Source organism: Nothoprocta perdicaria, unplaced genomic scaffold, assembly GCF_003342845.1.
Source record: "Nothoprocta perdicaria isolate Ctin4 unplaced genomic scaffold, notPer1 scaffold_410, whole genome shotgun sequence".
Taxonomy (NCBI): Eukaryota; Metazoa; Chordata; class Aves; order Tinamiformes; family Tinamidae; genus Nothoprocta; species Nothoprocta perdicaria.
Window position 1 is genome coordinate 56,870 of NW_020455656.1, and position 20,234 is coordinate 77,103.

The 20,234-nt window shown below is 51.3% G+C and overlaps 1 protein-coding gene across 1 annotated transcript in view; it reads right to left on the minus strand.

Annotated features, from left to right (window-relative positions):
- CREB3L1 (cAMP responsive element binding protein 3 like 1) overlaps window positions 1–20,234 on the minus strand; it is a 46,171-nt gene that overhangs the window by 6,821 nt on the left and 19,116 nt on the right. The window contains exons 2-9 of the mRNA XM_026045851.1: window positions 14,067–14,295; window positions 9,222–9,382; window positions 7,504–7,582; window positions 6,454–6,614; window positions 5,706–5,855; window positions 4,942–5,000; window positions 3,043–3,111; window positions 690–789 (exon numbers count right to left, since the gene is read on the minus strand). Of these exons, the coding sequence (XP_025901636.1) occupies window positions 690–789; window positions 3,043–3,111; window positions 4,942–5,000; window positions 5,706–5,855; window positions 6,454–6,614; window positions 7,504–7,582; window positions 9,222–9,382; window positions 14,067–14,295 (1,008 nt within the window). The remainder of the gene's footprint in view (window positions 1–689; window positions 790–3,042; window positions 3,112–4,941; window positions 5,001–5,705; window positions 5,856–6,453; window positions 6,615–7,503; window positions 7,583–9,221; window positions 9,383–14,066; window positions 14,296–20,234) is intronic.

A 20,234-nucleotide genomic window follows, 5' to 3' on the forward strand; every position in this document is an offset into this window, starting at 1 on the left:
AAAAAAAAAAGAAAAAAAAAAAAAAGAGGAGGAGGAGTAAAATATCAACTTTTATGGATACAGACTGGTATGCCCTAAAGCTCCACAGTGAAGTCAAGATTGCTTAACTATAACCCTCCATGATAAGAAATGAGAGGCAAGCAGGGATTACCAAAACCAAGGAATGACCCCAAATCATTTTGGTTAGTCAAGAGAGTGAACAGGAAGAATTCCAGATGGATTTAACAAAACTTGATGTGCAGGCAGAGCATGAGCAGATGCCATTTCTTGCTGCTATACAGAAGGTAATGCCCACTGGGAGGAATACTCGAACAATTTGTCCACCCTGCTGAGTTAAACATTAAGCATTACCAACTCAATGAAAGAAAAATCTATCCATTATGATGGGAGCTCACTGAAGATTTTTTGCTGCATCTCCAGTTGCTAATGAAAAGCAAACCAAGTGATGTTTTGCCCAAATAATGAGATAGTAAAAATACAGGAATTGTTCTAATGCTGCTGTGTAAACAAGTGCCAGCACTTGCTGTGTAACATAGCGCCCAACTCTGGTCACTAACACAAAAGGGGAGAGCAGCTATAGCAGGCAGGGCAATGGAGGCTGGGCAGGGAAAGAGGGCAGAGACAGGCAGCTGGACAAAGCCTTCTAGGGATGCACGGCAGATACACAAGGAAGAGAATGAAGCCCATACCATTAGGCAGGTCCCAGTCTGTGTGGAAGCCATTTTGTAAGGTCTGGAGACCTTCCCAGCCACCAGAGCCTGCAGCTTCTGTAACTGCTGAAGCAGAGTCCTGGAAGAGGGAAAAAGAGAAGAGAAACTTGATGATGCACAACACACACTGAGAGATGCCTTTAACATGATTTTCCCTTCTTGTAACAATACCTCTCTCCCCATCAATCTATCTTGCCCAAATTATACCATCAAACACGCCTGGAAAGCAAAAAAATGAAACTTAAGATGAAATTGAACTTAAGATATGAATTTTGCAGGAACTGAGGGAGTAACTGGGAGGTGCCATGGTAAACTGCTGCAGCACCTTCTTTCATAGTCTCCTCACTGGTGCACCCAAGAGAAGCTTCATTGCAGCCACACATGGGAATGGGCATCCCATTCGCTTGGGATTCCTGGGTGGCTTGTCAATCATTTCCCAAAGCAGTGGAGGAATGGGCTACCATGAAAACCAAGCTCTGGGAAGGAGGCTGAACTTCACAGTCAGGATCAGATGAAGCAGAGAGGCCTGCCTGCTTGCACCACACTCAGAAGCACGGGCTGTGCAGTTTGTCTGTCCCGTGAACCATAGGGTGGAGAGAGAAGCAAAAACCAATTTTGATCCCTTCCAGCTTCTTCACTCTTTGCAAACTCTGCAGAGGGATGTGGGCAAAGCCAAATGCTGAGCACAGAAATTATTTCATCCTCTGACTGGCCTGGCTGGAATGCATGCAAAGGTCTCTCTGCCCCATTTAAATGAACACAGGCATCTGCACACATAAATACAGAACAGCGATAGGTAGATGTTACTATGAGCAGACAAACCTTTTGCCGGCTGGTGAAGAAATCTGGGACAAAGGAGACTTAACTACGGAGCACATAGGTCCCAAGGGCCCCAGATTACTGGAATACAGTCTATTGAGTATTTCCTCCTGGGAGCATTGGTGGTTTTGTACAAATACTTTGGAGTTTTTATGAAGCGCCAGGTCCCAGAGCCAGGACAGTACAGGAGAGTCCCAGCTTTTTCTCCTTCCAAATCCTCTCCAGCTCTCTGTGCATTTGGAGAAGAGCACAGAGAGTCTCCCTGGCAGCACTCGGAAACCAAACCCAACCAGAAAGAACACAGTGTGTATTTTGAGAAAAATAAAATTAAAAATGAAATCTCCTGGCTTTGAGGCGATTCTCCTGATTGTGCAGGGCGGGGCTGGTGCTCTTCCACTCGAGGGGCTGCGCGTTGCTGCGGGGAGCAGGCGGCCGCCGCGAGCCAGGCCGGGCGCTGCCTCCAGCAGATGGCGGGCTCCGGCCGGCCTCGCACCCGCGCCGGCCTCGCCTGCAGCGCCGGCCTCTCCTGCAGCGCCGGCCTCGCCTGCAGCGCCCGCCTCGCCTGCAGCGCCCGCCTCGCCTGCAGCGCCGGCCTCTCCTGCAGCACCCGCCTCGCCTGCAGCGCCCGCCTCGCCTGCTCCCTGATCAGAGCTGGCAAAGTGGCAGAAATGGCACCAGGGAAATGGGTTTTCCCCCCATCGGCCCTGCAGCTGATGCTGCCCTTGCTCAAACCTACCCTACCCTGCAAGAGCTGGGCCTTGCTCTATCTTCTGCAGCCATTCCTGCTGCAGGGATGTGAACCTTCCTTCCTCACTTCCATGGAGGCAAATTCGCCTGGCAGCCAGTCTCGGACGCTGTGCATGGGGAGCACAAACGCTCACCGCACTGTTGGGTGAGGGAGCCGAGCCTGCGCGGGGGCGGCCCTGCAGCTTGCTCCTCCTGGGTGAAGAAAGAGATCCATAGAAGCAAATGGGAGAAAGATCCTCCTGGCTTCCTGTGCATGGGGGAGAGACAGGCCAAGGGATGGGGCTCCCAATAGCTTCAAATGCACTGGGAGCTGCCTTGTATTGTTTAGGAACTGTTATCTCCACCTGGATTAGAGGGTTCTCCAAGGGAACCCAAAACAGCTACATTGTGCCCAGGGCTTGCTCTTCCATGAGCCTGAAGGCTGAAACAGCAAGTTTGAGAGGGTGGTGCTGGAGGTCTCCTCGGAGGGCTGTGGGGAGGGCAGCAGGAGCCCAAAGGGCTGCAAGGAGAAGGAGGAAGAGATGGTGAAAAACCTCTTCTCTCCCTCCTCTTGCTGCAGCATGGCCTGGCCGTCCCAACACAAACATTCCAGGCTTGCTAACCAAACCCAGCTGCCTCGCTGCTGCCATGGGCCAGAAACCAGCGCCTCGCCGAGCAGCGTCTGTCCTGCCAGAAGATGGGGGATAACTGCCTTGCTCTTCTCACCATCCTGCTCACACGCTCCCCTGGCCACCCTTCCTGCCCTGCAGGATATGGCCCCACTCACCTGTTTGCATTTTCTAAGGTCTCCACTTTTTTCCAGAGTTCATTGTTTTCTGATGTGTATGTCTCAACCCTGCAGGGATAAAACCCACAGCCAGTTAGTTCTGAAGGCCAGAAGGATAAAGCAAATGTAGCCCTTGCCTCTCTTGGGCTGTGAAAGCTCAGTGGCCTCATCCATCACCTGCAGATACGGTCCTGGAGCCCAGAGTTCATGACCAGTCTGTCCCCAACCAGGCAAACAGACAGGAGATGAGATTGCAGGTGGAATCTGTTAACGTACAACAGTGCACACGAGTTTTGGTTCGAGCTCTCACTAGGACTGGAATAGCTGCTAGCACTGAGTTATCCGCAGGGTAAGTCAGGATGGACCCAAGGCTACAAAGGTAAAACCTCCCCTGGCTGTGCACCTTGCACATGAAAACCAGGCAGTTCAGTGCAAATGCCTGGGCCAGCTTTGAGAGTGGGCACTTGAGGGCAGCAGAGAACTTGCAGGCTCCCTCCACTCTTTCCTGGGGAAAAGTGGTTACGCTGCACTTGGGAGAGTGGAAGGGGTTACCTCGAGCACTGGAAGAAGATGAACAGCTAAGGACATAACCGATGACGTGGGAGGCTGACCCATATGAGGAGTTCCACATAAAAACTGGTCATACAATGAAGGTTTCAAACTGACTGGTTGAGCCCTCCAATGCCAATTTTGTACAAACCAGCTTTTACAAAAAGTCAGTTGACCAAAGGCATTTCTGTGTACTTAGAAAACATAAACAAATACAGTCAGGGAAAAGAGTTAATTAAGGTTGGGTTTTTCTTTTGTTTGTTTATTTATTTGTTTTTCCCCGACTTTCCACCTTGCTGCTCTCAGGTGGTATTAAGCGTGAGCTTGCACCTGGATCCCTGAATGCTTTTTTGCTTGGAAAGCCTATGGAGAAGACTCTTGTGTTGGGAGGCTGCTGGTACAGACAGGATCATGGGATCAGGAGCATAGGGGTTATTTTCAACCCTGTTAGTGTCAGGTCTCCTGTTAGTGCCACTTTAGGCTTGCATCTGCCATACAGGCAGGAACTGAAGGTTGCAAGCAGAAAACCAAATATTGGGCAGGGCAGAGTGGAATGAATTTGATTGTGGGAAATAACTATAGGGGAAGATTTTTCTTGCCATCAAAGTTTTGTGTCCACTCTCACAGAGTGAGGGAAGAAATCTGTGTTAGTGCCCTGAGATGGCCTGATCTCTATGGCATATGCAAAATAGGAGCAACTTCCAGTGGGGAAACATGACTCTCATCCAAAATCCCACCTTGCCAGAAGCCAAAATGGCCTGTGTTCAGCAGGAAACCATCCAATCTAAGCAGTCAGCAACACAAGGTTTCTAGAGCAATCTTCATCCTGCAAGAGGATTTCTAGGAGGGAGGGGAGTCTGGGCAGGATCCCAAACCAAACTTCTGTGCAGCCAGACTTGCAAGGAATCACGCTCTTTGAGCTATTCGGTAGTGTAGTGTGTGGAAAAGAAGCTTCTTTCTCTGCAGTGCCCTTGCAAGTCCAGTGTCTGCTGAGCACTGCCCACTGGTTGTCCCAGGTTCCGGTACCGAGTCTCACAAGGAGATAACTGAGATCCCTGCTGTTCCATTGGCATTGTAAACTTCATAGCCTTGAAAAGGAATGATTCTCAAAGTCAACCCCAGTGCTGCTGCCAGTGGGAGCAGAGGGTTTGGGACCATCCTGGTACCATACCGGGAATGGCAGGGGGAAGCTTTGACTCTGACTAAGCCACTTTTGAGCTGACATGTAGTGGGGAATATTACAGATTAATGGAAACAAAAGTGATATCAGAGTCAAAAGCACTATGAAGTGGGGGCTGAGAAAGGACTGGGCCCCTTTTTCAAAATTAATTCTGAGAAGATGACACTTACTTTTTCTCTAGACACTCCACATATTCTTTCTTCTTCCTGCGACTCTCTTGAGCAGAAATCTGGGGGGGCATGAGAAAATTGGTATCATAAGTCTCAAGACACTTCCTTCTGTGTCCCTCATCTTGTTTGTTCCCTGTACACATAGTACCCTGAAGTAAATGGGTAAGTCACCTCCCAGTTTATGATTCCTACTGGTTTCCAGGCCAAAACTGGAAGGGATGGAAACTGTATCCATATAGTCCTCTGGCTAGAAGGTCACAACCATTTTTTAGAGTGTGCCTGAACTCCTCACTGCTGAGAGCATCCTTGAGGTTGTCCTGACCTCCTCTGACTCACATGGTACGTGCTGCGGCCATCTAGGCAGATTTTGCCCCAGATCACTTCTGAGTCACCAGTTGACTAATCCAGGGTGTCAAGAATTCTCCCCCAGGATGACTGCTAATCAGTCTTAAAATCTTAAAATCAGCCTTTGTCTGGCTGCTGACCTCCATGCATCGCTCATGTCCTCTATCATACAGTGGCTCTTGTCTCCCTCCACAGGGTCCGTGCAGGGGGCCTTGCCTGGCGCTCCTCAGATGCAGCAGTGTGCAGAGTTTCACCCCACAGCAATCATTCCTGAAGGCTGGGAGGTCTTGCCAGTGCACTAAAGGCAGGGTCCCATCTCCCTGAGCTGCACCACAGCTTAAGGAAACTATAGCAGTGGTTGGCTGAGGATGCTCTGAGATCATGGGAACTGCACAGTTAAGTATTCAGGCAACAGTTACCTTGTTCTTGATTTTCCTTCTGACCCTCTTCAGTGCTTTCTCCTCTGCTTTGGTGAGGGGCAGCTTGGTAGGAATGGGGTAGCCCTCGGCAATCAAGGTGCGTTTCTCCTCTTCGGTCAAGAGCAGAGGGCCAGAGGTCCCTTGTAACTTCTGAAATACACAGGGAGCAGTTATCAGTGTCAACAATAAGCCCCATCCCAGTGGTCCTCCTTAGAGTCTTGCAGAGCAGCTGTGGGCTCAGTACAAGTAGATCAGACACCAAATAAGCAGTGCTCTTCCCTGCTCTCAGCCTCCAACTCCTGCATAACTCATCAGCTGCCTCCTCCTTTACCTGGGAGGGTATCTGCTCCCTTGTGTGGCTGGCTGGACACTTGGGCTGCAGCACCCTGCCAAAGATCTCTCTTTTGGCAAAGGTTAAAAAAATTGTCGGGTTATAGGAATTCCTTTTTCTTCCATTATTTTACTGAAAGAGTCCCCTAGTGCACAGGCCACTTTCCAAAGTATGGGATAAAAGAGTACTTACTAAAACAATGCAGCCACTAGTAGGCATTGTGCAAGACTCACTGGCCTTCTCCTGGCCCTTGTGAAATCCACACTATCCCCAAACCGTCATTCTGGGATACCACATTTTTGTCAGAACATTTCAGCATGGAAACCTTAACAGGGACAGGATCCCCCACATGAACCTCCTGCCCCCTCTAAGCATGAAGGAGCCCTATTGCTCAATGATGTCCTCTTGCCTCCTTACATGTGGTGCTGTGAGGAGAGGTGAGGAGGAGATGGCAGTAGAAGAGCGAGCAGCAGGTCGGGCTGGGCTGGAAGGAGGCAGGGACCGGGGGCTCTGGGATCCATCACTGTCACTGCCGTGGCTGCTGGGGGGAGTTGGAGGCATCTGCACCAGGTCATCCACTGAGAAATAAGGAGATCGAGTCAATTGCTATCAAGTCAGCCTCTTGTGACAGGCATAGGGCTGGGAGTAGCAACAGGGAAAGGCACTGCCATAAAGCCGGACCAAAAGGAGAAGGCTGATGAGCCTCACGACATGGGTGGTCAGGAAACAACCCTGGGCTGAGCCTTGCACAGCACAGAGGTGATGCTGAACTAGGAACTGCAGGAGTCACAGCACACACAAGGGCTTTGCCAAGACACTAAAGGTATTTACAAAGCAGTGAGAAACCCCAATCAAAATAGAGTACAAAGCCTAATGTGTTTTGCTGTGTAGCCTGTTCACATGCTGAGGAAGCTAACTGGGAGAAGAGCTCTTCCAAAAGCACCACAGGATTCACACACTTGCCAGCACACTTAACTCAAGGCACTCTGGTCACTGTGCTGCCAAGCACTTGAAAACTGTCCCCACTTTGTATAGGAGAGACCCGGGAGCCTTAATGGAGGTGTGAATATGCCCAAGGAGTGTCTCTTGGGAGCAGAGTGGGAGTTCTTATAGTGCTTCTATTTGTGCATCAGCAGATGTTTGGGTTTCTTTCAAATTAAACTGGATATTGAATTTCCTGACTTCATTTTTTTTAGTATTTTTTACTTTTGATAATGATAAAGTCCCTGTGAGGACTTTAAAGGTACTTTTGACCATTTCTAGCTCCGAGGTAGCCTGTTTTGCCTGGGAGCCCCTGTCTGAACAAGCCTGTGCATGGCTGTTGATCCAGGCACTGATCGGAATCAGTGCTCCCTGCTCTGTTAGCCTGCACTCCAGTACCACCAGGTATTGTTTCTCCTCCCTTTGTAGGAATAATTTGGGTAATTTAGAGGGGGGCCTGACAACCAGCAAGTTCTGTCTTCTTACCTGCAGGTACATTTAGAAATTGGTTCACCTCTTTGGGCTCAGCTTTGATCACAGGTGCTGGAGTCATTTCTATGGGAGTCTGTGGAAGAGAAGCAGAAGGAGCTCTTGGGCACTGTCACATACCTCTTCTGCCCATAGGGCTCCCATCAGTTCTGCTCATAGCTGCTGCTCCCTACACTCCGTTCTGCCCCATTTCACGCCTATGTCACACAGCCCACCTCCCACTGCACCCAGCAGCAACCAGAGGTCCAAATATAACCCAACAAAGTCTCCATTGCTGGGCATGCAGAGTGCAAACACATGTTTGCTGAGACAGGCAATGGCAGGTAGATATGCAGCCAACCAATGCAAATGTTTCCCTTGGCAATCCTCCCCTTGCAAGACCCAGCACACAGTCTAAACCACCCTCTGCCGTACCCTGGGAAGCCCCTCTTTGATGTGCTTTTGTTAGATATGGGAGTATAAATAGAGCTTGCACAGAAAAAGAACAAAACCCCTCTCCTGCTCACATAATTTTTACCAGGGCCACCAGGCAGCTGTTTCCAATTGGAAGGGATTGAGAGTTAAATAAAGAGCACTTTTCTCCCCAGCCAAGCTGTGCTGCCCCTCAGCTCCCAGGTCCCCAACCCACCACAAGCTGGGGGAGTTTTTACACTAACCAGATACCCTGCAAAGTGCCCCAGACAGTAAACAGAGCTGAGGGAACACCAGGGTGCAGCTGCCGAGCGCACGCAGCGGCACATCGAGGGCCCGGCACGTTCGAGCCATGTAAATAACAGGGGAAGGTTCTGCAGTTCGGTAGGGAAGTGCCCATTTGTTTTGGATGGTTGTTTAAAAGGGAAGAAGCTCAGGGTGAGTGAAAAAAAAGGAAGTGGACCCCAGAGATGCTCTGCTGTTATCTCCAGAACTGCTATGTGATAGCCCAGGTCTGGATGACACTGGCCAGAGCTTCCTTTCTAACACAGCTGAGCTCAAGGCCAGCCACACTGAGCCCGAGCTTCCTCCCACATACCAATGGCATAAATGAGTCTGCTTCACGTAAACAAACTTTTTTTAAGAGTGCAGATATTAATAAGATCCTCAGCCTGCTGCACATCTTAGAAACAAAGCAAGCTGGAGCTGGAGGGCAACCACCACTTCCAATGATGAGTTCAGGAAGGTGTGGTAAGCCCAAGATCATGAAAAAAAATGACAGTGGCAGAAAAGGGGTCTGTACTCAGGAGGAGCAGGGTCATTGGCACCACATTAATTGACACTGTCCTCTCAGGTAAAATGTAATCCCTAGTCAAGGAAAATAAGCTAAGAGTAGCTGCAGAAATTTTGGCAGATTGGAGGGGACAGGCCTCCAGCACGTGCAAGCTTAGAGGCTTTTGGGTTCTGTGCCAAGGAAATAGGCTTGTATTTAACCCAAATTGTAAAGCTGGAGAAAATCCTCCTTCCATCATTTTCTCCAGAAGGATAAGCTGTCTTGTACCTTCACTCACGGGATCAAAAGCACATTTCTAACTAGCATCAGGTTTGGTACTATTCTAACTGACATTTCAAGAGGAGAAAGACAAATAGTGCAGTATCTGGGCTTTGGCTTTGCAACACCTTCCTTTTTCTGCCCAGAGCACTTAACGACCCAGCAGGGCCCTGCGGTGACACGGCAGGGTCCACATCACCTGGGTGCAACTCTCTCAGAGCACTGGCTGCCAACGTGTCTCGGATGGGCTCACCTCCTCAGGGGCTGGCAGTCTCTGCAGAGGGTTGAGGTTCAGCATGGGTATGGAGCTGGCAGCTAGCTGGGACTCGGGCAGGTCTAGAGCCACGTTCTGTTCCTGTTTCACCAGGATGGAGCAGAGCTTGGGCCCCAGAGACCACACTCCATTCTCCAGCTCTGAAACACGCACAATGGGAGAGTCAAACTCTGGCAAGGACAGGACAGAAAAAAAATGAGAGACCCGTGCAGACAGCTTCCCCCCGTCTGGGGAAGCTGCCTTTCCAAGCCTAGCACTGTCACCACACAAGCATGCGCAGGCCCACAACACAGAGCACAGGAAGGAACGAAGCCCTGGCATGCGAGGAGCAGACAGGCTGGGACGGCAGGGATTGTGCTCTGCTCTCCCCGCACAGCCAGGGGCTGGAGGACGTCTGTGGGGCTTCTTCCTGCGCTGCTCTCTGGGCCTGGCCCTCTGCAGCTTAGCTATATTTAGAGCTCAGCGAGAGGAGGATGCTGGGCTGTTGTTCTTTAGGAATTACGTCCAGCAGCTCAGAGGTGCAGATGTGTTACCAAGAATGGCACCATCTCTGTGCTAGAGAGCTGGCAAGAGGGCAAACGTGATGAGAGCAGAAGGCTGACAGCTCTCCAGCCTCGTGCCGAGAACATGGTGGTGAGGAGCAGCCTTGTCCCCTGACAGGAGGAACATTCCTGCGGAAGGAGGTCCAGCGTGGCACCTCCTGCACGGCCATTCCCAGCAGCAGCACCTCCTCCTGCCCGCGCTGGGGGGGACCTGCTGGGCACAACCAGGCCTGGCAGCAGTTGCCAGCACAGCAAGGAGCACGCGGAGGGGAAGGAGGTGTCTGAAGAGAACTGAGCAACTAGGGGAGGCTCTGCTGTGCCCTGCCTGCTCTGTCCCCACACACGCTAGTGCCACGGGCCTGCCTGGCCAGCAGCAGCAGAGCTCCCTGAGCTACCATGCAGGCAGGAGGAGGTAAGCTGCAGCTTGAATCAGGGAAAAACAACAAAGGAAAAACAGCTAGGCAGGAGAGCTGCCTGGGCTCTGCTTTTAAATTTTGGTCCCCTCATTGCTCCTCAAACACTTCAGCCTGCCAAAAAGCTACTCCTAGCTGGCCTGGAGCCTACATCCTCTTCCTTAATCCTCATCCCTTCCTCCTCTCTTTTATCTGACAACCAGAAATGCATTTGCCTTGACACATGTGTGTCACCAGATACTGTCCCAGTTGGCTCAAGGCATAGGACCACATTTGGCCTCACTTTCCAGCCCCTCTGCACTGTTCTTTCTGCTTGCAACCCCCATGGGCTCAGAGGAGCTTCCTAGATGTTGGATGTGCAGCTGCCTGTCTAGAAGATGCCCTGGCCAGAGGAGGGTGCAGGGGAAGGCTCCTCCTCAGCTCTAGAACAGCCAGCACGAGCAGGGGTACAAGGCAGCAGCCGTCCATGCAGGAGATGTCATCCCAACAAAGCTTAAAGGCAGCTTGATCTTATCTTTGCCCATCTGAGGCTGTGTGGCCCATCAGGAGGAACAGTGCAGAATCCTGCCTCTGGCTTTTGCATGCACATAGTGGGCTTAAAACTCAGGCAGGAATCTTATCAGTTAATACAGTGTTGTCCTTGCCGGTGGTCTGTGTTGTCTTCTTATCATTGGTTTGGCACATTTCATTTTACTGTCTGGATAGGTCTCTCTGGCTGAGGGTCCTTCCTTCCAGCTCCCAGTGTGGCAGGACATCTTCAAGGGGAGCCGTAAGCTGCTGTGCCCTGCTCTGAGCTCTGAGCTCTGTGCCCAGGCTTCCGCACTCCAGGGAAGCTTCCCAGGGCATCTCATGATGCACAGGGCTAGCAATGCCAGGGAGCATCTCAGACACAGCTGCATGGGTGCACCACATGGCCATGACAACAGAGGGGCTGTGGAGCACACACAGACTGAACTGTTTTTTGCTCTGTCCTGCTAAGGATCCCAAACCCATAACTAATAAAGCCCCAGTTGCCCCAGTAACAGCCCTATCCTATGGAGGGAGGCAAAGTGTTGCACAGCCGCAGGTGTTTGCAACCAGAAAACCTAGACCTCTTCTGCCTGACAGCAGCCTGTCATTGAGATGAAGGTTTGCGGATCTTGAGAGGGATTCCAGTCCCTTCCCCTGTCTCCAAACAAGTTCAGTTATACTTGTGTCAGTCCTGACACATGGTTGTCCTCTCTGTCTTAGCTCACAGCGATGGAGTCTTCACAATTTCCCCATCAAATCTTTTCTAAGGCATCACTGTACCCACTGCAGAACAGTTTTGCCTACTGGTTAATTTGAAGTTCTCTTACTGTGATTTAAGCCCATTATTTCTCATGCTCCTTTTCTGTCTCAGAGCTTCTCTTTCTCTCAGGGTGTGGGGCATCCTTGGCCTGTGGGAACGGCTGCTGAAGCAAGTTAACCAGACAGAGGCGAGCAGACCACCAAGGAGTCTCCCTGCCCAGACTTGACTAGGCAAGAGAGCAGCCCCCGGTCAGTGCAGACAGGCCGAGGAGCAGACACCCAAATAAGTACATGCTGTCCTCCCATTTCCTGCCTGCATCCTGACCCCGATCTCTTTCCCACCCTCTGAGTTTCATCTGGGGAGCGATTGGATTACAGGCTCAGAAATCCACAAGCCATCAGGGGGTCACTGAGGAGGAGGCATGTATGGACACATCTACGGTCTGCTGTATGAGAGGAGGTTTTGCAGGTACGGCCAGTCTGTAATCACTGAATATACCACTGTGTCCTGCTGGCCGAGGGGTGCCAGCAAACTCCTTCTCTGCTCCAGATTCTCTGGACATAACAGGAACAAGCAAGGCTGAGAGATATCCATAGCTTCCCTGGGGTGGGGAGGAAGGTAAAGAGCAGGGAAGACACAGGGCCCACACAGATGCACGGTGACTGGCCGGGGGCTGGCCCAGCACATGCTGTTCTGCCCAGCCCCTGCTCCCGGCATGGAATCACACCCTGCACAGCTGAGGGCTGGTGCTGAGAACTGGACCATGCAGTCTGTTCGTGCAAACCATCTGGCAAGCAAGCTCCACTGATAAGCAGCATCAAAATGCACCCAGCAGCTTCCCCTGGGTGACCATATTAGTGGGTGCCATGTGGGAAAGGGCAGGATTTGGAAATGCTGGAGAGCACAGAGAAGCTGGAAGAAGGCTGATATGTGAAGCTTCTGCCAGCTCCAAGTCTGGAGAGAGCCCGGGCATTCCTGGGAAGCTCTGCAGACCAAGCAGGCAGGCTACACCACAGCTAACATTTAAGGAAAGCCATTCCTGGGTAATTAATTTGAAGTGAATGTCTAAAAAGGACAGAGACTGGATGGAGCTGTGCCAAAACAACTGCACAGTGTTACAAATACTGGACCTGACTCAGGGCTGCACTAGAATATGACTCATCCAATTATGAGCCAAGATAGCCCTGGAACGACGGGCTGAATTATCCCACCGCAGCCCTGGGTGCACGGATATCCTTGTATCTGACACATTAATGTTCATGCCCGTGTTGAGAACTAACTTGCATCCTCAGAAAGCAAGTGCCAGGTCCATCTCAATCTCCTGGGTCTTAATACGCACAGGCTGCACTGGCCTCTGCCCAGGGATGAATGTCACCCTCCATGCAAGAGCATCATAGCCTTGCCTTGGAGAGACTGCAACTGAAGCAGAGGCATTTCAGAAACATCTGGGAGGAGCAGAAGTGGTGACAAATGTCCCCAAGACAGTTCCTTGAGGTAGCTTTTTGCAGCCTGACTCCAAGGGCCATTTCAGTGTTCCCCACAACCTTGTGTTTGCTTTTCTCATCCTCTCATTGTCAGAGCAACATCAGTGTGTATCTGTGAGTGCTGATGCTCATTTGCTTTCTGTTAGCTGTCCAGGTGCCTGTTTAAGCCAAGCACCCTCCACGCTGCTGGAGTTAAAGCCTGTGAGCAAGATGGGTGCAGCTGGGCAGCTTTTTGAATGTAGAGCAGAGCTTGCTCAGCTGGCCATGAACCTCTCCCACGGCATCTCTCCGAGCGGTCCCTAGGGAATGTGCTACTGATGGCTGTGCCCTTTGCAGGGCACAAACAGGCAGTGGAGGGCAAGGCAGCTCCTCTCCTCCTGCTCTGGCGTTGCTGCTACAGAGCTGGGATCATTCCTGGCAATGGTGGGAAGACTCAGCACCAGGCCTCATTCTCACACAAAGGAATGGCTTTCTTCTGTATGTGCTGAGCCAGTGCCACTGCTTTTTTCAGGCAGCCTGGTGTCCATCAGCTGCTGGGACACCCACACAATCCCACAAATTGCAGGACTCTCTGCAAGGACAGCTCTAAAAATATCCAGCCATCATAAATTATCCAGAAATGAATTGTTTTAAAAATAGGTTTCGAAATGACTGTTCCTCTCTGTCTCCTGCTAACGGATCTGCTGGTAAGGAAGCCACTTAGCTTTCCACAAGCACCAGCACTGGCTGCAGCCAGAGACTCATGCTTCCAATATTCAAGCCAAAGCCCTGCTGGCGGGTGCCAAAAGAGACCTGGATCTAGGGCACCCACACCCAGCCTCGCAGGGTCCTAAAGAGAACTTGCCTGTTGCTTGCCAAAGCTGGCAGAGCACAGAACCACAACCAGTTACCATTCCCATAAATAACAGCCCGGCAGAGGAGCAATGTGCCTGCCCGAGAGCGAACTGAAGGAAAAAATGTGGGCTGTATTCAGACAGCAGCAGATCAAATTCTTCCCTGGATTAGCCATGCGCAAGTCCAAGGAATAGCCAGTTTGTCCTTATATACGGACGACAGCCAGAGCCTCTGCGAGCAGCTGTGCCTGCAGCTGAGCAGCGTGCATGCCTCGTGCTCACCGTTAGCGTTATCTTCAGTCTTGACAGGCATGAGGGGGCTCTGGGGAGCAGAGTCTCCGCTCAGCGAGTAGCTGTGCTCGGCCTGGATGCCTGGAGTAGGTGGATCCAGGTCCATATCGAGCAGCGGGTTCTTTTCGGCCAGTACTGGGTCATCAAAGAAGCTGCTGAAGAGCTCGTTGGAGAAATCCTCCATGCTGTCGGAGAAGTGATCCAGGTTCTCTGAGAAGTGCTGAGGAGGGAACAGGGAGAGAGAGTGTTAGTGTGAACTCCAAGGGGGATCTGAGAGCTTTCCCCGGCCCTAAGGGCCAAACCCCAGCAAACATCTGTGTGGATGGGAAAAAGTAGTTCCTAACACCTGCTCCCATCAGTTTTATTAAAAACACTTTCAATTAAGATGGAAATGGCCTAGGTACCATGCAAATTTTCCATCTATTTATTCACACTACAAGTGCCCATGAAACTCTTCTGTGCTTCCTAGCATCCTCTCAGTGTGGCATCCAGCATAAGAAGGCACAAAGGCAAGAAATCCCTGTGATAGCAAAGTGCAAAGGTAGCAGAAAGACGTGCTCTTCAGCACCTGTCCTCAGTGAAAGGCCCTTTTTCATGTTATCTGCCAGCAGCAGTAGGCACTTGGATGCCCCAAAGAGCACTGATTTCTATCAGAGGAAAAAAAATCAGTTGGATGAACATAACAGGAAGCCCCCCTGTTGTATTTAATTTCCTCTGGGATTTCACAGTCCCTCTGTGGACCATATGAGGCTGTCCTCTAGCCAGATAATGCCTGTGAAATCCTGCTCCCCAATGAAGTTTAAACACTACAGATGGGCTGTTAACAACAAACAATCGTCCCACTAATCATTCCAGTAACAGTCATTAAATCTGGCCAGTGCTGCTGCAGAGCTGAGTTCCTGATGCTACAGGGAACCTGCTTCCTTTGAGGCATATTCTCCTATTCCGAAGTCAGATCACTAACTTTTCCATTTGCAACAACAAAGCATTGGTTGGGCAGGGAGAAAAATGATGGCTGCCAACCACCAGCTGAAAAATTATCCCATTTATTGGCAGATTGAGGCTTCTGGCTCAGGGAGAGGAAAGAAAAGACAGATACATTCAAGTGACTATATTACAGAGACGGAACTGTGTAACCTAAATGAACTGGAGAGAGCTGAGCAAAGTCAGAGCGGGTGTCCCCCCCGCCGGCCTGGAAAAGCATCTGGGTGGGCAGAAAGGCATTGAAAGAAGCATATTGCAATGCCAAGAGCGAGGGGGTATGGATGAGAGGAAGATGGGGAGGGAGCCCGCAGCTCCTAGAGCAGAGACATGAGCACCAGGGCATCCCGGTGCGAGCGCCCAGCCAGCAGGGACCCAGAGGAGCCCTGGGGGGCACGGGGGTGATCAGGCCATTCTCCCCAGCAGCAGGGCAGAGGCAGGAGTCGGCCAGAGGACCCCGGATGCCGGGGCTTGCAAGTTCCTGTTCCTACAGGAAAGTCTGTTTGTTTTACCTGAGCGCAATCTTGCTCTGTCAACACAACCCAGGCTGTCAAATGTCAGGGAGAGGCCGGGGAGTGAGGCACGCTGCAGCCGGACAGATGCAGTGCTGCAAACTGCAGCCAGCTGCAGCATGGCAGCGCCCTTTCCCTCCCCACATCATCCCCCAGCCACGTGGTGAAAATGCAGGTGCCCCTGGAGCATGCTGCAAGCAGGGAGAATCCCTGCGCCCTGGAACCAGCTGGACACGGGTGTCTCTCCCTCTGCATCCTTCCCACTTGCCGGGTCCTCCTGCTGTCTTGAGTCACAGCCTGACACACCACACAGGCCTCTCCCGGGAAGGCCAACACTGCTTGTGAAGATAAGGTGGAAAAGGCAAATTCATGCTAAATCCCAGTGTTGAGGCCTTCCCTGGAATTTCTGTGCTGAAGTTTTCTCCACTCATTCCCACACCAGCAGTGGATTTGGTGAGATAGCTTGGTAAAATCTACCCAGCCATTTCCAAGTTGCCTAGAAGCACTTCTGCAGTGGGGTCAGTGACAGAAAACACCTCCCATCTGTGCTGAGCACAGGCATTTTTATAGAAGGCAGCTGAGTCAGCAGAGGGAATAGATATTTATCAAAAAGCGCTATAAAATCTTTTTTTTTTCCATCCTATAGGAGAGAGGAGAGCTCTGAGTGTGAGTGTGCAGTTCTGAGCGTTAACCCCAGACAGTGCCTGCTCATAACAGCTGTTCCCCGTCTTGCTCTCTCTAAACAAAGCAAGCAAACACAGGATACGGGATACAGACAGGATAGCCTTATGGGAAGGATGAGAATAAAACTGCAGAAAAGTGATGGGATTGAGGGTTCCGTCTGCCAACAGACACCGTAGAGCTGGGTCCACCATGAGGCATCCAAGTCTCATACTATCATTTCTTTCACAACTTTGTATTAACAAAGGCACATGTGGGAGGGAAGACACTTAGGGAAAAGTTGCACTTTCTCGAAAGTAAAGGAGTTATTTTCTAGTAACTCCTAGCAGGAGTTACTACCTCTTAGCAGCACCCAAAACAGTTAGTTATCTTGGTCAATCAGTTGTATTCCCGTTGCAGGAAAGACCTGCCCACAGGGACGAAGAGGAGATGTATCTCTCAGTTTACTCTAAAACCAAAGAGTCATCTCAGTGGCAGCAAAGGGGTGCTGAATATCAGACCCTTGAAACAGGCAACATCATTGGCAGAAGTGACTGCAGATTTCTGGTACTTCTTTTAGACACCACAAAGCAGGCTTTCTGGAGAACCTCCCTGCCCGGAAGTGAGGAAGCACTGTTGTTCTCCCCGTGTTTAAGAGGTCAGCTCCTCAAAAGCCCATTCTCTTCCAAGGGACAGAGGCCTCCTGCACACTGAGGAGAAATCCCGGGTGATGCACAGAGGTTAGCTATCCTCTTTAATGGAAAAGAGGTCAGGAGAAAGGAAGGACAAAGTAAAAGATGACAACCCAGCTTTATAACCCACTATATCCACAATGGAGACTCAAGGACAAGCAGGAAGCTAACTCAGGTCCCTGGCAGACTGCTGTGCATATTGCCTTGGCTTTGTTTTCTGCAAGAAGAGGGACGCCAACAGATATTAACCTTAGAAGAGACTTATAAGTAGTAAAGGTATCCAAAGATCTAATCACCTGGTAACAGGAAAAAGTGTCCTCTTGCCCAGATGTAACTGAGTTGGGCAGTGTGACAGGCCATCCACACCTTGTTTCAGATAGATGCCATCCAAACGCTTGCTATTAAGCTTAGATTCATCCACCTAGCCCAAGCTGTGTCAACTCCTCCTCACCCAGTCTCCATGAATATGGTGAGGGAGCTGCACTTATGTGGCAAAACACAGAGAAGGCCACAGCTGCCTTCTTCCTTAAATCGGGAGAGAAGGCTCCAAGGGAGCCAAGGGAGTGTCTCATGGCTATGTGGATCATTGACAGAACACAGGGGTTGGTGCTTAGCTTTTCCATGGTACTTCTGCACAATAAACACAACACTTCTGTGTAATACAGGAGCAGGTTTCTGTCACCCTGGACTGTAGTGGACTGTAGTAGTCCTTCCAAGAAGGTCACTTTCCATGGGAGATACTGGGCAGTCAATAACCCTTCCCATTCAGACTGAAACTAGCACAGCTGCGGACCCGCACATGCCTTTGCTAAAACTGTTGCAGTGAAAATCTCAGCATTTAGCAGGAGGAGGTGCATGTCTAAGTGGAAGGTCCACAAGGGTCCACAGGAATTGGCCCCAAAGGAAGGTGGGGCATATGGGCATGCATGAGCAGAGGAGGCTCATCTTGCAGCCTCTTCAAGGTGTAGACTCTCTCCCTGGGAGATCTTCCAGCTCCTGCTCATCTGGGAATTGGCCAAATATTTCTAACGGTGACAGTGAAGGATTCTGCAACTCTGCTGAGGTTCTTCTTTAAGTTCTCTCCTGTAGCTTTCAACCAGATGGGCCTGGCTTGAGCAAAGGGGACCAGACAACTGGGAAATGTGATCCTCACCATCCTGGCCCAGAGGGAGCGGGTGTGAAGTGTACTGGGGGAAAACGGCTTCCAGATGGGATACAAAGCTCACAGTACAGTCTCATTTTGCATTATTCCCCCTTGCTATCTCCCCCTCCCTTTCACACCCTCCTTCCATCTCCTAGCTGTGCTTCAAAGCCAAGAAATAGCACGAGATGTGTTTCCAAAGCTGTATTACCAGTGAGCGGTCAGGGAGGGGGCAGCCAAGGGACAGAAACACGATGGCGAGGATGTGCTGGGCTGCCTGATCCAAGTCTGACTCTGGCCGACCATCCCCCCGCGACAATTTTAGGAGGATGGAGAGACAACCCCAGAAGGGGACATTCCAGGGCCTGGCAGGTACAGGGGAGGCAAAAATCACCTCCTCTCCAAGCCCAGGAGAGAGCCTTAAAGTGCTCTGATGCCACAAGAGGATCTGCTTGGGCTGAGGCCGCCTCGGCCACAGAGAGAGAAGGCGAATCTGTCAGCCGCTGGCTCCTGCTCCCTCCCACTCCTGGTGACTGACACAGGCACTGACTCTTCCAAACATGTTTCCACCACATGTTTTCACCCTGACCTCATGCGCAGGGTTGTCTAAATAGCAAACTGTGTGTGCGTGCATGCATTTCTCGTTCGAACACCCCTTCCTGTTGTACAACAGTTATCTTGAGAGCTCATGTAAAGCATCCAGACATCCAAATGCAAACTCTCTATTTCCCCCTGCTCAGAGCCTGCATTAGACTTCTGGGAGCCTTCTGGGGAGGTGAGAGCCTTTTCCCTTGCCCAGCTGTAAATGGGATGACTTGATGTGCCATGAACACAGCCCAGCGGCATCAATATGGCTGAGGAGAGGACTGCTTCAATCTACTTCTTTTTCCCTGTGGACACCTGGTAAGGTCTGGGTCTTCCACTCCCATCAGCACCCCCATCTTTTGACCGTTAACTTTCCCCTTCTCACCTCCAGCTGAGTTATTTGGAGGCAACCTCCCTTCAGGACTAGTTTAGTTCTCACAGCCTCCTCGCTCCTACTGCAGTCGTCTCTCTCCAAAGAGAAACCAGCAAGGGGCTAATTCAGCTGGGCGGCAGCCCGGGCCCAGGAGACTAAAGGTCTTTGCAGGTTGGAGGTTCTGCTCAAGCTGGCAGGCAGCGCAGATGGGGAGGGGATTCTTATGAGTTTTCTCTTTTCTTTTTGAAAGTATTTTTCCTCTTTGCTTGCCAAGATAAATCTCCTGTCCCAGCTGTGACATCTGCATTTCCCTTCTCTGCTTTCACTAAGGAATGAAGCCCCCTGCACTCCAGCTTCACAGCCGAGGTTTCCTTTGCATTCCAGGAAAGAAGAGCCCATATACTTCTGCTCTCTTTAAAATGCAGTGAGTTTTAGTGCTCATGAAAGTGAAGGTCTTGACAGCATTAACAAGATCCAGGCAGGACGGACAGATGCTCCGCACACTTCCCTAGCAGTCCAGCCAGTGCATCTGCACCCTGATGGGCACCAGGGATCATCCCACCACCCCTTGGCTCGCAACCCCCCTGGCGCCCTTCTGCCTTGACCTGTATTGCTCTTGGCCTCCTCCCTCACCCCTCAGGTATGCAGCTGCCTGCTGCTCCATCCTGCCTATGTGCCTTGATCCTAGCCTCCTGCCTGCCCTTGCTCTTTCTGGATTTCTGCAGGACACAGGCAAAGCTCTCCTGACCTGTCCATCCACAAAATCCATCACTGCTCCATGGCACCCTCGCCAGCAGCACTCCCCAGTCTTTCCCAGATAATGCCCAGCTAACCCAGGACTACTTCCAGTGCCACAGCTTTGGGCTGGATGGTGCCTCCCTGCACCGTCTCCAAGCCTGCCTGTCCCTATCTGGAACCAGCCCCGGATGCATCGGCTTCTGTGAAAATGAATGTGGGAGGACGCAGAGCGGGGAGCTCAGGGCTGCCCCAGGCAGCGCACAGCAGCCGCTTCCCTGCACAGGAGTGGGGCCATCAGCCCCTCACACCACGGCTGCTACACTGCCTCGGCAGCCCTGTCCCGGTGCCTCTCGCAGCCCCGGCAGGACTCAGGCTGGCTCGCTGTGGACGCCTCGCTCCGCTCCTTGCAGCACGCGTGCCAAGCACCTGGATTTGCAATTCCCAGCGCTGGCGCCCCCAGGCCTGGCAGGGGCGCCG